Source organism: Sciurus vulgaris (genome assembly GCF_902686455.1).
Source record: "Sciurus vulgaris genome assembly, chromosome: 1".
NCBI lineage: Eukaryota > Metazoa > Chordata > Mammalia > Rodentia > Sciuridae > Sciurus > Sciurus vulgaris.
The window spans coordinates 15,950,914-15,965,789 of NC_136461.1; the positions used below are offsets into that span (position 1 = coordinate 15,950,914).

The window sequence follows — 14,876 nt, forward strand, 5'->3', positions numbered from 1 at the left end:
AAGACGGGGAGGACTTGGGAGCCCTGGGCAACGCAACCCAAGCGGCCAGCACAGCCTGAGGGAAGGCGGGAGGGCGGGCGGCTCCGGCTCTGCTGGGCGCAGTGCAGAGACCGGCCCCTCCCTGAGTCCCCACCTTCACCCAGATGGACCATCAGGTCAGGTGAACAGAGGCCCCTGGGCTGGCGGGGACAGAAGCCATGGCTGGGAGATGGGATTTCTCTCTGAAGGGACTTGGCTGGAGAGGGAACAACCCAGAGTGAGTCTGGGCTCGGGGTGGGGCCAGGAGCGGGGGACTACGAGACAAGGGACAGGCAGGGAGCCAGGGGCAGGGAGCGGCTTCAAGGGCTGGCCCGCCCTCTCCCTATCACCTCCTGTGGCTCCCAGCTCCCTGGGCGTCTCAGGTGGCTCCAGCCCTTTGCTCTTGTTCCAGAAGACGGGGGTTTGAGCGTGCCGACTCGGAGTACACGGACAAGCTGCAGCACTATACCAGCGGCCACAGTATGTACACCGCCCCGCGGGGCTCATCCCGGCCCTCACTGTGGCTCCCCAGGAGCCTCCCGGCCTCCGTGCGCCTCCTCCCACTATGCTGCAGCCAGAGCTCGCCCCGCCTCTTGGCCTCTGCCAGGTGCGGAGCAGCCCTCCCTGACCAGGCCGCCCTGGGTCAGGCCCCCTCCTGCCAGGCTGTGTGGTGACCCTGTTTCCTGGTCTCTCCACCATTCTAACGGGGTCCCCCGAAGACCCAGATTGCGTCTGCCATTCTCCGCTGCTCCCTGGCACTGGCAGGGTGTTTGGCCCATAGTGGGCCCCAGGGACACATCTCAGAATGAATGAGTGAACCGATGAGCAAGTGACATGACCAGGAGCCAGGCCCGGGCCCAGCTGGGGAGAGGAAGGCAGCAGGCCGGCCTCCCTCTGTCCACCCAGTGCCCCACGTCCCCACTGTCCCACCCCACATCAGGCCAGGGCTGGGGGTGCAGGTGCCTCACACTGTCCCAGAGCAGAAGCCCAGACAGGCCAGAAGGGCCAATGGAGAAGGCGACTCCAGAGCGCTCTCCACGTGACCTTGGCGGAATGGGTGGTCAGGAAGCAGGAAGCCCTTCCTCAGCTTCCAGCAAGAAGGGGTTCCAGTAGGTCCCACGTGGGTTCTCAAAGCATGTTCAGTGGGGTCCCCTGGGGTTCCTCCCACGGTCGCCTCTGGGTAAGAGGGGACTCGGCACATCTTCCTTGTCACACACCTATGCTGGGCCTACTGGCCTGGACACCAGACACGGGCCTAGACGCTGGGGAGACCAAGGAGAAAGAGCGGAACACCCCAGCAGAACGCAGGTGGCACGTTCCAGGGGAGGGACAGGGGATTTTAAAATGTAATCACTAAACAAGATCCAGTGTTTCGAGGAGACGCCAGCACCAGGGAGCAGGACGAGGGGCTGGGTGGCGGAGGTCAGGGCTGCATTTGAACAAAGTGGGGGTTCATTTGAACAAAGAGGCGAAGACGCTGGGGAAGTGAGCTGCTTGGAGAAGCCCAGGGAAGGGCATTCCCGTCAGGGAAGCAGCCAGTGCAAAGGCCCTGAGGCTGGAGCCCAGCAGGTTTCAGGAGCAACAAAGAGGCCAGTGTGACTGCAGCAAAATGAAGGTGGAACTGGGAGGCAGGAGGGACTGCCACATGCGGGTTCTCATCAGCCTTGGCAGGACCTTGGCTCACACGCTTAGTGAAGTGCGGAGCCACAGAGGGCTCGGAATAGAGGACGTGCGCGCTCTGCGCTGCAGCCCTGGCAGGACTTATTGGCTGCTGCATGGAGAATGGACATCAAATGCTGAAGCAGGGAGATGAGCGAGGTGGCGGTTGGACTCACCTAGGGCAGACGCGGCTGCAGTGAGACCTGGTGGCAGCAGCGGAGGTGGGAGGCAGTGGTTGGACTTCCTGCAGCGTTGAATGTGGGGGGTGAGTCAGAGAGTCCCAGATGTTAGACCCCTAGCTAAACCATTGGAAGTAAAAGTTCCAACACTTAGAAATAGTTTTGGACCGATGTGTAAAAACAAGTAAACCATTAAAATTTCCAGCAGATCCTGGAAGTAACTACTTAACAGATAGAGAGAAGGGAGAGGACTAAGTATAGAAGCAATGGAGGGACCATGGGGGAAAGAGGGACACATTTAACTGCCCAGAAATAAAAATCACCTGTCCATTACAAATAAATCCTCAAAGCTGAGCACAGCAGCGCTCCCCTGTCATCCCAGCAGCTCAGGAGGCTGAGGCAGGAGGATGGCGAGTTCAAAGCCAGCCTCAGCAACTTAGCAAGGCCCTAAGTAATTCAGGGAGACCCTGTCTCTAAATAAAATACCAAAAAGGGCTGGGGATGTGGCTCAGTGGTTAAACACCCCTGGGTTCAATCCCTGGTACCAAAATGATCAGTGACGTGGCTCCCCCGCTGTCCCCAAGTAATGAAACCGGGAGGGTACTGTGGCTAGGCACAGTGAGTGCATTCCATGTGCCCAGAAGCGTCCTCATCTCACCGTGTTCATCCATCTAATCCTTTTAATGTCCCACTTGGAATGTAAGTAAATGGGGGCACCGAGATCGCCAGCTGCTGGGAGAAGGAGCAGGGCGTGGGCCCGGCCCAGAGCGTACGCAGGCAGCCCCCCTGCAGCTGCTGAGCGGAGGCAGCAGGCTCACGCCCGCCACCTGGAACCTTGGGGAGCGGGGTTATTTGGAGCGTGAGTCAATAACAAGGAAGCAGGTGAGGCTGATTTTAAAAATAGACCCCAGGGTTTGTTCCCAGATCGATACATGTTAAGGCCGAAGTCCGCACTCCCCGCGTCCTGCGCTGTAACATCAGACCCGAGCAGGACTTTGTTCTTTTCAAAGCACAGCCTGCCCTGTGATCCCAGATCCACCCACAACCCTGTGTGGCCAGGACACAGGAGGAGGCTGAGGCCCAGAGATGCATGTGACCGCTCCGAGTCCCTGCGTGGGCTGTTTTCCATCCTTCAGCGGGCACTCAGTAGGGACCAAGGCCTGGGTGCGGAACCAGAGGAACTTACCCTGTTTCTTATCCCTGCTCGGCCACTGGCCAGCTGGGTGACCTTGGGGAAGTTACCAACCCTTTCTGAGCCTCGGCATCCTAATATGGGACATTACTGGACTGGTCCACTTATTTCACAGGGCTGTAAATGAATTAGTGGAAGTTGAGGTGCTTTGTAATAATAAGACTTAGCAACAGCCAACTCTTCTTTATTAACAGGTAGTTAGTTAATGCTATTTGCCAGCTGTAGTACTCAGCCCTTTAATAAGATATTCTCATTTAATCTGCACAATCCCCTAATAAGGTTGATGCTTACTACATCCATTTTGCAGACGGAAACAAGTGAGCCAACGTCAGGTAACACCCAACGGTACACAGCTGGGTCAACACAGTGGTTGGGACTGGATCCAAACTCGTGACTCTCTTTAGCGGCAGAGTCAGAATTCAAACCCGGGACTCTGCACACCTGGTTCCCACCCCCCACCTCCTGAAGTTCCCATCTGGCTTCAGGATGACAGTCAGCAACCCTGACAGCTGTGAATCACACAGACATGGTATTTCTGGCAGACTGTGCCCGCAGAGGTCCTCACCCAGGCTCAGCCAAGCACATGCCCCTCCGGGAAACAGACTGCGGGAGGAGAGCGCCACCCAGGGTCCCTGAGACCTCGGCCAGCACCCCCAACGGCCTGATTACCTGGCACTCAGCTCCCCCTCTTAAAGGTCCCAACACCTCCACAGTGGGGACCAGGCCTCTAGCACGCAGACGTTTGGGGAACGTCTGATCATGCTCCCAGCCAAGGCTTGCGGATGGCATCTAAGTGTTGGCAATGGAAGTGCCCAGTGGGCTCTGAGTTCTGGGTGTTCTTCCCCTGAGCTCCTGAGCCCCCCATTTCTGTCCCTCCTCCCTCGCTGGGGCCAGAAAGGGCCTCCCCAGTTCTCCTGGGAGGAAGGCTGAAAGCCAGCCACGCTGACCCACAGCTTCTGACCAAGAAAGAGCACCTTTAGGGAGCCGATCCCCAGCTCTTCCGAGGAAGGAGGGGGTCATGGCTGGAGGCTCCAGGTGGAGGAGGTTGGGCAGATCCAGGCAGCAGTGAGTGTGGCGATTGAGGGTACCCGCCCTGGGCTCAAAGCTGACGGTCCTGGGTGCGAATCCTCCCAATGCCATTTGCACAGCTGGCCATGCCCGCTGTGTGGGCTTGGCCAGATGACTTGGCCTCTGAGCTGCAGTTTCCTTATGTGGGAAATGGGGCTGATCATCCTTTCCTCCAAAAGCTTTTGGAAGGAAGAAATGAGACAGTGCCAATAGAGACTGGCACAGTGTTGCCCAGACAAGGGACTCAGTAAGTGACAGCGGCTGTTATTATCATTCTATCCCCGGCATCTGGAGTCTGCAGACGGGTAGGGCCTGTCGTGAGCTGAACTCTGCATGGATTGCCAAGAGGGGGACCCGGGAAAGCTCCAGCCCACGCCCGCCCCGGGCCCTCGGCCTTGGGCGGTGGTTCCTCACCTCTTTTGAGGCCTCGGATTTCTGTGAGACTCTGATGAATGTTTTGGACACAAATGTGTCTATGTGAGTAGGTGTAGAAAATTCTAAGATAAAAGAAACTGGAGGTCTGAACTCAGGGATGGGTTTTCAGGAATTTTTTTCCAACTACATTTATTTCCATAATTTTTGGACTTTATAAGGAGCTTGAATTTCTTCTTGAATTCAAAAAGGAAGTAAAAAATGCATTCCATCCCAGGAGGTTACCAGACCTCCCAAAGCCCATCCCAGGGCTGCCAAGAGGCTCACAGGCCCAGGGGGCTTGACAAACACCCACACAAAGAATCCCAGACATGGCTAACGTGCTAAAGCAGCACTGGCGAGCTTTTCTGTAGGGGCCAGATGGTAACGCCTTTGGGAACTCTGTTGTCACTCCCTAACTCTGCAGGATAAGAGGAGCCACAGGCAAAGGAATGAGCATGGCTGTGTTCCAATAAAACTTTATTTATAAAACAGGCAGTGGGCCAGTTACAGGCTGTGTTACAGGCTCCAACTCCTCAGTTCCTGGAATGTCTGCAATGGAGGCTGAAAGAGGTCAGCTAACAAGGTCACAGCCAAGCAGGGTTGACGACCCCACTTGCCACCCAGCCGGGGGCTCCAGCTCCCGACCCCTAGAGCTGCTGCCTCTTACAGAGCAGTGGGGGATGTGGGCAGGATGCCGGGAGGATGGAGGAAGGCCTGGCGGGGGACGGCCAGAAGGTCTGGTGGCAGTTATCTGGGAGGGGAATGTGGGATGGACCCTCTTTCCTTTCCTTCAAAGTGTTTTGCTCACGGCCAGGGCAGAACTGGGTCCTTGAAGTTCAGGTGGCCTTCGCTTTCTGCATCAAAAAATGAAAATCTGCCAGGCGCGGTGGTGCACGCCTGTAATCCCAGCGTCTCGCGAGGCTGAGGCAGGAGGATCACGAGTTCAGACCTAGTCTCAGCAACTTAGCGAGGCCCCAAGCAACTCAGTGAGACCCTGTCTGAAAATAAAAAGTGAGACAACAGGCTAGGGACGGAGTTCCGTGGCAGAGTACTCCTGGGCTCAATCCTCAGTACCAAACAAAATTCAATAGAAATAAACCTACTTACAAGAATCAACTCAGTATGTCCCACGTCTGGCCTCATGCTGACCACAGGGATCCAGAGGGTTTTGGACTTGGCTAGTGGGGGACCCAAAATTGAGGCAAGGAGCCAAGGTACTCAGAACCTGGAGAGAGAAGCGTCCCTACAGGCTCTGGGACATGACTGGGAGGGCTGGGCAGGTGGAAGGCTCCAGGACGGGAGGTTTCACCAGGCCCAGAGAGACAGGGAGGACATCTCAGCAGCACCCGAGAACACCATGCTCTGAGGCCTGCCCTTTTTAATTTCAGTTCCACGTCTCTTTCTTTTGACTTTTTCTTCCTTCACTCTGCACCCCTGATTCTCCATTGCCAGGGCACCAGAGCCTCCTAGTCTCATTCCTCCGAGCCCAGGCCCGTAGCAGACATTGCTAGTCAACTCAGACAGTCTTAACCACTCCAAAAAGCCATTACTAATCAATGAATGGGAACAAGACTAGAACCTCTGTCACCTCTGTGGTCTCTCTGTTCCCCTCGCCTTTCCCCCCACCTGCTCCCTGAGAGGTCCAGTGCCCTGCAGGGGCTGGCCCAGTTCTGGGGACAGCACACGCGTGTCTTCCCCTCCACGGAGGCACGGGCTCCCATGTTTCCATGTGAGCACATCAGTCAGTGTGACTGGGCCTGGTCTTGTCCCCCAGTGACCCCAGGCATGAAGATCTACATCGATCCTTTCACCTACGAGGACCCCAACGAGGCAGTGCGAGAGTTTGCCAAGGAAATCGACATCTCCTGCGTCAAAATCGAGCAGGTGATTGGAGCAGGTAGGTGGCCAAACCTCAACAGGTGCCGCAGCCTCCGCCCGGGTGGGGGTCCGCCCAGGGTGCCTCCTGCGGCAGAGGGTGGACGGGGTCAAGGACCACCAGGCCCGAAGCCCAAGGAGGAGGGGTTCTCAGAGGTCCTGTAAAACCACCTGGCAGACTGGAGGGGAAACTGAGGCACAGGCGACCTGGCACAGCAAGTCGGAACCCCCTTCCCAGGACCCTTCACCCATGGCTGCATCCTTCCTCCCATCACTTACCCCACTCACTCTCCCCCTTCCCGGATCCCCTGTGTCCCCACCCCCACACCCAGCACAGTACCAGGGCCACCCCTGAAGGGCTCACCCCACTCTCTTCTCCCAGAAGCGCCTGGGCCTTGTCTGGGCCCCACATTCTCAGAGGGGTTCTGTGTCTGAGAGGGCGAGCTGACCATCAGAGGGGAAGAAGGCCGGGGCCCTTCTGCCCCGCAGGTGACCGCCCACCTCTCTTGATGTGTCCATCCCAGGGGAATTTGGTGAGGTCTGCAGCGGCCACCTGAAGCTGCCAGGCAAGAGGGAGATCTTTGTGGCCATCAAGACACTCAAGTCGGGCTACACGGAGAAGCAGCGGCGGGACTTCCTGAGTGAGGCCTCCATCATGGGCCAGTTCGACCACCCCAACGTCATCCACCTGGAGGGCGTGGTCACCAAGAGCAGCCCCGTGATGATCATCACTGAGTTCATGGAGAATGGCTCCCTGGACTCCTTCCTCCGGGTAGGGGGAGCCAAGATGTGGGGCAGGAGCAGGAAGGCCGGCAGGACTCCGTACCACGGGGCCTTGGAAAAGCTCTAGATCAGGAACGGCCTGCAGAGGTCCTGTTCCCTTCCCTTACCCGTGGCAGGCATTGCTAATCGATCCCGGCACTCCCTCCCGCCAACCCCCACGCCGTCTCAGAATCTTTCTCAGGGGGCTGGGGTTGTGGCTCAGTGGTAGAGCACTCACCTGGCATATGTGAGGCACTGGGTTCGAGTCTCAGCACCACATATAAATAAATGAATAAAATAAAGGTCTATTGACATCTAAAAAATATTAAAAAAAAAAAAAAGCAAGATGAAACTTAAGAAACAGTGAAAGTTCCACACCTTTAAAAAAAAAAAAAAAAAAAGAATCTTTCTCAGGGCGGTCCATCAGGGTTGGCAGGAAACCTGAGGCCTGACTCCGTCCTTGCTCTGAGCCAGCCTTCTCATTAGCACAGGGGAGGAGGGCACTGTTTGCCCATGTCAGCCAGAGGGTCAGGGTGGGAGTTCAGACTGGACCAGGTGTCCTGTTGCTTTATCCAGTTTTCATCAGATTTGGTTTCCCGAAACTGCCTAGGCGAGGTAGAGGAGTTCAGAGCTCAAGACCAATAGGGAACAGTTTTGATGGCCCCCTCTAGGACATCACGGTCAACCAGCTAGACAGAGGGCACTGGCCTGGGTGGTAGAAGCATGCCATTGGACTAGCTGACACCTGGCAATATCTATGAAGCAGGTGCAGGCACTGTCCATGCACCTTCCTGTTTAACCCAGAACGGCCCTGAAAGGTAGATGTTCCTTATTGCCATTGAACAGACAGATGAGGAAACCGAGACTCAGAGAGGTTAGGTCATGTGTCCTATGTTGCACAGCTAGGAAGGGGCAGAGCCAGAGTCAAACCAGAAGCTCCAAAGCCTGAGTTCTCTCCCCCACCCTGAATTTGGCCTCTCCTGGGCCTCTTTGAGGCCCCTGGCCTCTGAGTCCTTCCCACAGGGTGCCCATGGCCCAGGCCCCGGCCTGCCCAGTTCCCATGGTGAGCATGACCCCAGCTCCAAGGCCAGCTCCTCTGCTGACTCCATTTTCTTCATCTCTCGCAAAGCAAAATGATGGGCAGTTCACAGTCATCCAGCTGGTGGGCATGCTTCGGGGCATCGCCGCCGGCATGAAGTACCTGGCAGACATGAACTACGTGCACCGCGACCTGGCCGCCCGCAACATCCTGGTCAACAGCAACCTGGTCTGCAAGGTGTCTGACTTCGGGCTCTCACGCTTTCTGGAGGATGACACCTCAGACCCCACCTACACCAGCGCCTTGGTAAGGTGGAGGCCGGGAACGCTGGAGTCACAGTGCCAGAGAAGCGGGCAGAAAAATCCCGCTCCCCACGCAGTATACGGAGGCCTGCTCGGGCCAAGCCCGGGGCCCTAAGACAGGGAGAGAGCAACCGAGGCTCCTGTGCACTCGGAGCTGCCAGGCCGGAGGGGGACATGGGTGTGCAGAACATTGCAGAGTGATGGGGCTGCGAGGCAGGTCACCGGTTTGTGGGGGTTGGGGGTGGTAGAGCTGGTTGGGGGGGGGCGTGTTCTCGTGCAGTGTCACGTGACTACAGTGCTGGCCTGAGGTCTAGTGCTGGGGAGGGAGGCAGGCCAGATCCTGGAGGCCCAGGAAGGCCCAAGGTCAGGACTCTGCCCTGACAGCAGGTAGGGCTGAAGGGTTTTAGACAGAAGGGAAGAAGCCCCAGGTCCTGTCCTCAAAGACTCCGAGGAGACCCACGTAAGTGGAGCCAGGCTGGCAGCCCTGTGCATCCCACACCTGCGCAAGTGCCCCCTCCATGGAGAGAGACAAGGCACACGCGAGGGATGGAGGGGCCAGCAACTCTTTGGGAGCCAGGGAAGGGCCTTCAGTAGGGTTTAAGGAGAGAAGGCAGTGACCAGATGGCAGAGTGGGAAGCTACTTCATGCAGAGAGAAGGTCTGTGCAAATGGCCAGTGGTCGGAGGCAGCGTGGCAAGTCTGGGGAACAAGGATGCTCCGTGGGGTTTGGACAGCATGGGGCTCCGGGTGGGGAGTAGAGGGAAGAGGCCAGACAGGCCAACCTCCTACCCATTCCCCAGGGTGGGAAGATCCCCATCCGTTGGACAGCTCCCGAAGCCATCCAGTACCGCAAGTTCACTTCGGCCAGCGATGTGTGGAGCTATGGTATCGTCATGTGGGAGGTGATGTCCTACGGGGAGCGGCCCTACTGGGACATGACCAACCAGGACGTAAGTCTCCAAGGGGTGGACAGACCTTTCTGGCCATCCAGATGGAGGAGGGGCAGACCGGGACTCCTGGCCTTGTACCCGGGGGACAAGGGATAGGCCTGAGATGGAGGGCCTGGCTGCCAGCACAGCTCCCGGCCCAGCGTTGACTGATTCAGGGGCACAGAGGGCAGGTGGCAGGGAAGCCTCCTGCTGCCAAAGCAGCACGCTTCAGCACGCATGCACCTGTGGCCAGCCCTAGGGAGACCCCGCCGTCCTTCAGTGTTGGCCACCTAACCAGGGAGACAAGATGAGGACTGGGGGAAGCCTTCGTGGTCGGGGCTGAATTGGAGAAGTTGGGTATCAAGCCCTAGACCCGATGGGCCAGAAAGTCTTCACGAGACAAGAAGGACTTGGTCACAGGACTGGAGGAGCGAGGGCCTCCGGGTGGAAGCACAGCCCATGCAAAGGCCCAGAGATGGGATATCACAGGGACAGCGGGAGTTGCAGAGAGGAAAGTTGGTCGGAAGTCGGCCACGTTCCACGCTGAAGGGTTTAAAGCTATCCACGGGATTTCCACCCACAAAAGTACAGACAAGAACTTGAGAAGCTTCTTGAACAGGGAGGGTGACCCGCGGTCCGGCTGTGAACCTTGTCACAGAGGCAGGAGGGACTGGAGCAGGGTGTTCGACTTCCTGTTCCTGATGGAGGAGCGGGTGGGGGCTTTGGGAAGGGGACACCAGGCGGGCTCAGGGCCGTGCTGAGGAACCTGGCTGGGAGGTCATCTCTTAGCTGAATCTGCCAGTGACACTGCGATACGTAGCCGAAGAGAGGAGTTCTCTGGACCGTCAAACCAGGGGTAGGGGAGGGTCACGAAGGGCAAAGGGGGAGGAGCTGGCGGAGCCAGGCACAGCAGGGTCGCTGGGGGAGGCACCTCAGGCCATCGGATGTCCTGAGATTGGAAGAAGGTAGGCAGGGGCCCAGCTGCCGGGTAAGACTGAGGCTATAGATGGTGGGAATGTAGGTCAACCCCCGGGTAGAGGTGGAACCAAAGAGGTCAGGCCTGCAATACCCCAGAGACAAGGTGGCCTGGCAGAGGCTGGATGCCAACCCCACCCCGCCTCTGTGCTGTCTCCAGGTAATCAATGCCATCGAGCAGGACTACCGGCTACCACCGCCCATGGACTGTCCGAGCGCCCTGCACCAGCTCATGCTGGACTGCTGGCAGAAGGACCGCAACCATAGGCCCAAGTTCGGCCAGATCGTCAACACGCTGGACAAGATGATCCGCAACCCCAACAGCCTCAAAGCCATGGCGCCCCTCTCCTCTGGGTACTGCCTGCATGGCCACGCCCCCTTCTCCCGGCCCCGCCCTTCTCCTCCAAGCCCCGCCCCTCATGAGGCCAAGAGATCAGGCCGCGTCTCAGCATGGCCCTGGCCTCGAGCCGTGCAGCCACTCACGACTCTGGGCAAGATCTCCCTGAGCTGTTAGCCTCATGAGAGTCCTTACCCCCCTCACCAGCCAGGAGGCCGTTCCAGTGAGCACCACCAGCTTCATCTGCATTGGGGGATGGTCCCCAAGCCTGGCCTCCTAGAACCCAGACCACGGCAGAGAGCAGTGGAGAATGCATGAGGGACTGGCGCAGTCAGTCCCGCCCCAGTCCCTGGTCCCCAAAATTGGAAGCCCGGACAGGTGCCTCCCCGCCTCCCTCCAGAGGTCCAGCCTCAGCAGAGCCTCCCCGAATCATGCACACACTCTGCCTCTCTCTCTCGCACACACACACAGAGGCAGGCACTTGTGCCCACACTCACAGTCGGTACAACTCACCCACCTTGGTCCGCTCAGCGGACACACTCGTGCTCATGTGTACATGGTAGCCTGTCCGCACAGGTCTTGCCCTCGAGGTCCCTGCAGGCCTGTGCCCTGACGGTCTCTGTCGCCCCCAGCATCAACCTGCCGCTGCTGGACCGCACGGTGCCCGACTACACCAGCTTCAACACCGTGGACGAGTGGCTGGAGGCCATCAAGATGGGGCAGTACAAGGAGAGCTTCGCCAGCGCCGGCTTCACCTCCTTCGATGTCGTGTCTCAGATGATGATGGAGTAAGTGCCCGGCCGCCCCTGCCCACCACCCCGGCCCCTGCATCCACCCACCTCCAGGGGACCCTGGAGGGTGAGGAGCAGACGATGGCCCTCTGGGGTGCGAGGGACCAAGGGGCAACATCCAGATCCACATCCAAGTCTGCCCACCACCCACTGGCCGTGCCACTGTGAGCAAGTCAAAGTGGTTCCCTCGGCCTCAGTTTTCCCATCTGTAACCTGGGGCAGGCTGAAGGAGAAATAAAGGTGTTTCGTGAGAGCGCCTCTCCCCTTCCTCGTGGCAAAGGGAACCGGCATCCAGGTGCCCCGACTTCCAGATAGTTCTTTACCTCACCGGGCCACTCACTCCGGCTGTGACAGCCACCCACGCCCCACCTCAGGGTCCCCTCCCTTCTGTCAGCACAAAGTCCCTGGGGAAGCCCAGGCAGCTCCTGCTGGTCCCAAACCCTCTCCGGCCCCGACATTTCCCTAACACGGGCTTCTCTCCCACAGGGACATTCTCCGGGTTGGGGTCACCCTGGCTGGCCACCAGAAAAAAATCCTGAACAGCATCCAGGTGATGCGGGCACAGATGAACCAGATTCAGTCTGTGGAGGTCTGACGCTCGCCTGCCTCGGCTCGCCTGCCTCTTCCTCCGGGCCGCCCCCTCCGCCCCACACGCCGGCCCCCCAGGTGCTCCGTCCACTGCAGGGTCAGCCACCTGCCAGGAGGCCACGGCAACCAGGAAGAACCAAGCAGCTTTCCAGCCGCAGGGACGTCACCAAGAACACGTGCAACTCAAACGACGGAAAGAAAGGGAAAAGGGGGGAAAGCATCTAGATCCAGGAGGGGCGGGAAATACGAGGAATATTTTTGAAAGAGGATTCTCACAGGAAATGGATGCTGGTTCTTGGGGGGAAAAAAAAAAGGGCTTGGGGGATCCGTGCGATCCTGTCCAGTCGGAGACCAAAAGCAGGTTCCCTCCAACTCCCTCTGGGAAGGTGACCTGGCCAGAGCCCAGAACCGCTTTCAGGAAACAAGAGTGAAGGGGAGCCGGGGCTGCCTCCTCTCCTGGGTGGCGGGGCGGCGGACAGACAGGCAGCCGCCCCCGAGCCCCTCTGGGAAAATCCATTCCAGCGCCACTGGGCCAACAGAAACAGTTCCTGTCCGTGGAGAGAAGTCTGGAAACTCCAGCGAGAGAGACTGTTTCTGCCGTCGGTTCGCGGGGCTGAGAAGGGGATTTCGTCCTTCTGTGTCAGGGAGAGCAGGGAGACATCCCCGGGCCAGGCTTCCTGAGGACGGCCGCCCCAGGCCAGCCGCCCGGTGCCTGCTCCCGCCAGCCCCCGCCTCGAGGACGGATGCTGCGGTGACTGTCGTCAGCCACACTGCCACTGAGAAGGGTTGATCTTGCATCTGGGTTTGTTTACAGCAAATCGTGGACTCCGGGGTATTTTGGTCAGGGGTGGTTTTGGTTTGGGGGGGTGTTGGTTTTTTTGGGTTTTTTTTGTTTTTGTTTTTGTTTTTAATGACAGTGAAGTGACACTTTGACATTTCCTACCTTTTGAGGACTTGATCCTTCTCCAGGAAGAAGGTGCTTTCTGCTTACTGACTTAGGCAATACACCAAGGGCGAGATTTTATATGCACATTTCTGGATTTTTTATATGGTTTTCATTGACACACTTCCCTCCTCCCACCTGCTCAGGCCTCACCAAAGCCACCTGCCACGGGCCATCTGGGCCCTTCAGAGACGTGAGTGAGATTGGTCCGGGGGCCCCAAGGCGGAGGAGCATCCCACCCAGGGTGGCTTTTGAAAGCCGCAGATTGAGTGGAAGCGGCCTCACCCACTCTCCCTCCGTCCCGCCCTGTCCAGTACTTCCCAGCAAACAGGCTCCTTCAGGGTTCCCGAGCGCCCTCCGTGGCCACAACCCAGTTTCACCTCTGGGAGCCCGAGCCAGGCTGTGTCAGAGGCCAGGCCTGGGTCATTCACTGTGATACCCCACCCTCCAGGGGTGCCCTCCAAGACGGGCAGACGTGCTTCTCTCCCACCTCCTTCCCTCCACCAGGCCTTCGCCCAGGTCTGAAGGTCTCGGCCAGCAGGAAACCATCAGCCACAGACACCCTCCCGTGAGCAAATGCAGGCGCCTGGGCAGAACGATCGGTTAGTGAATTGAATGGAAATAAACGCTTTAGTTATAAAATGACCCCTGTCCTCTGTAAGTTCCAAGAAAAGACCCTGGCGCCCTAGGGACATGCCAAGTGGTTCATAATGCTCTTCCCAGGGACCCTCACCCTTAGGATTCTAGAAGGCCCAGGGCTGAGAAAACACGTGGAGGAATACACTTCTCCCTGTGGCCTTTCTGGCTCTAGCTTCCCAAAGGCACAGAAAGCGGCCTAGAACTCAGCGTTAGTGCCCTGGGGATCGGGTGGGCCAGGTGCATCAGGGGCAGGGAGCGGATAGGGGTGCTCTCAGCATGCCTGGGCCAGAGCAAGGGGTTCTGGGTGTCAGGTGAGCTGTGATCAGTGTGCTGTGCTAGTGGGGCATGGGCCCCAGAGTGCCTGCAGACCCCCAGTCAGAGCCACAGGTGTGCCCGCCTCACCGGCCGCCCTGACTCCCTCTGCAGCGGGGCTCCCGCTCACACCGAGAGCAGCAGGAGGGGCAGGTAGGTCTGGCTGAAGAGGAGGAGCCAGGGACGCCCCATCTCAGGACCTTCCCCTTGGTCCATAGAGTTTCTTTGAGGGCCTCTGCAGTGGAAAGATGGAAGCCACAGGCCACCAGCTAAAAGCCCTGCGTCTGCACATCCAGCACAGACGGGCCTGTCATCTGTCGCTCACCTGTTCCCAGAGCCTGTGGTGCAGAGGGAAGGAAGGGATTAGGAGGAGACTGAGCCCCTGGGGGCGACAGCAGGGCCAGCCACAGGGAAAGCATTGGCAGGTTGCCCACAAACTGGCCGGCAATGGCCCACTGGCCATCCCTTTATGCCCCAAAGATGCCCAGCATGGGTGGCAGCTGTCCCAGCACACAAGGTCACCTTCTGGCAAGAGCTGCCCTGGTGCTTTTTAGATTAACTCTGTCTCCCCAGCCCAGTCCCACCTCCCGCTGCTCCAGGACCCCACAGGGGGCTGGCAATTGGTGCTTCGGTCAGATGGCTTCCTCTCCTGACTCGCTAGGCTGGTGACTGCTAGCCAGCATGCCTGCCTGTCCACCCTCAGGGCCCCCACATACCTGCTTCCCAGACCACAGGTGCTATCCAGACTCCCTGTCACCTCTGCAGGCCTCAGACAGATCTCACTGTGACCTCACTGTCCGGCTGAGTCGCAGCTCACTTCTCAATGCCGAGGCAGTTCCCTCCACCCCCCCCCGC

At 58.4% G+C, this 14,876-nt stretch overlaps 1 protein-coding gene across 3 annotated transcripts in view; it reads left to right on the forward strand.

The window, feature by feature from the left end:
• Positions 1-13,990, forward strand: part of EPHB2 (EPH receptor B2) — a 147,599-nt gene extending 133,609 nt beyond the window's left edge. Inside the window, exons 9-16 of one of the 3 annotated variants that reach the window (XM_079100325.1) lie at positions 431-498; positions 6,305-6,427; positions 6,930-7,177; positions 8,297-8,512; positions 9,308-9,457; positions 10,572-10,765; positions 11,381-11,536; positions 12,026-13,990. In XM_079100325.1, coding sequence (XP_078956451.1) covers positions 431-498; positions 6,305-6,427; positions 6,930-7,177; positions 8,297-8,512; positions 9,308-9,457; positions 10,572-10,765; positions 11,381-11,536; positions 12,026-12,134 — 1,264 coding nt within the window. In that variant the 3' untranslated portion in view covers positions 12,135-13,990. The remainder of the gene's footprint in view (positions 1-430; positions 499-6,304; positions 6,428-6,929; positions 7,178-8,296; positions 8,513-9,307; positions 9,458-10,571; positions 10,766-11,380; positions 11,537-12,025) is intronic. The other 2 variants (XM_079100323.1, XM_079100324.1) reach the window with 2 other exon arrangements.
• The last annotated feature ends 886 nt before the right edge of the window (positions 13,991-14,876 follow it).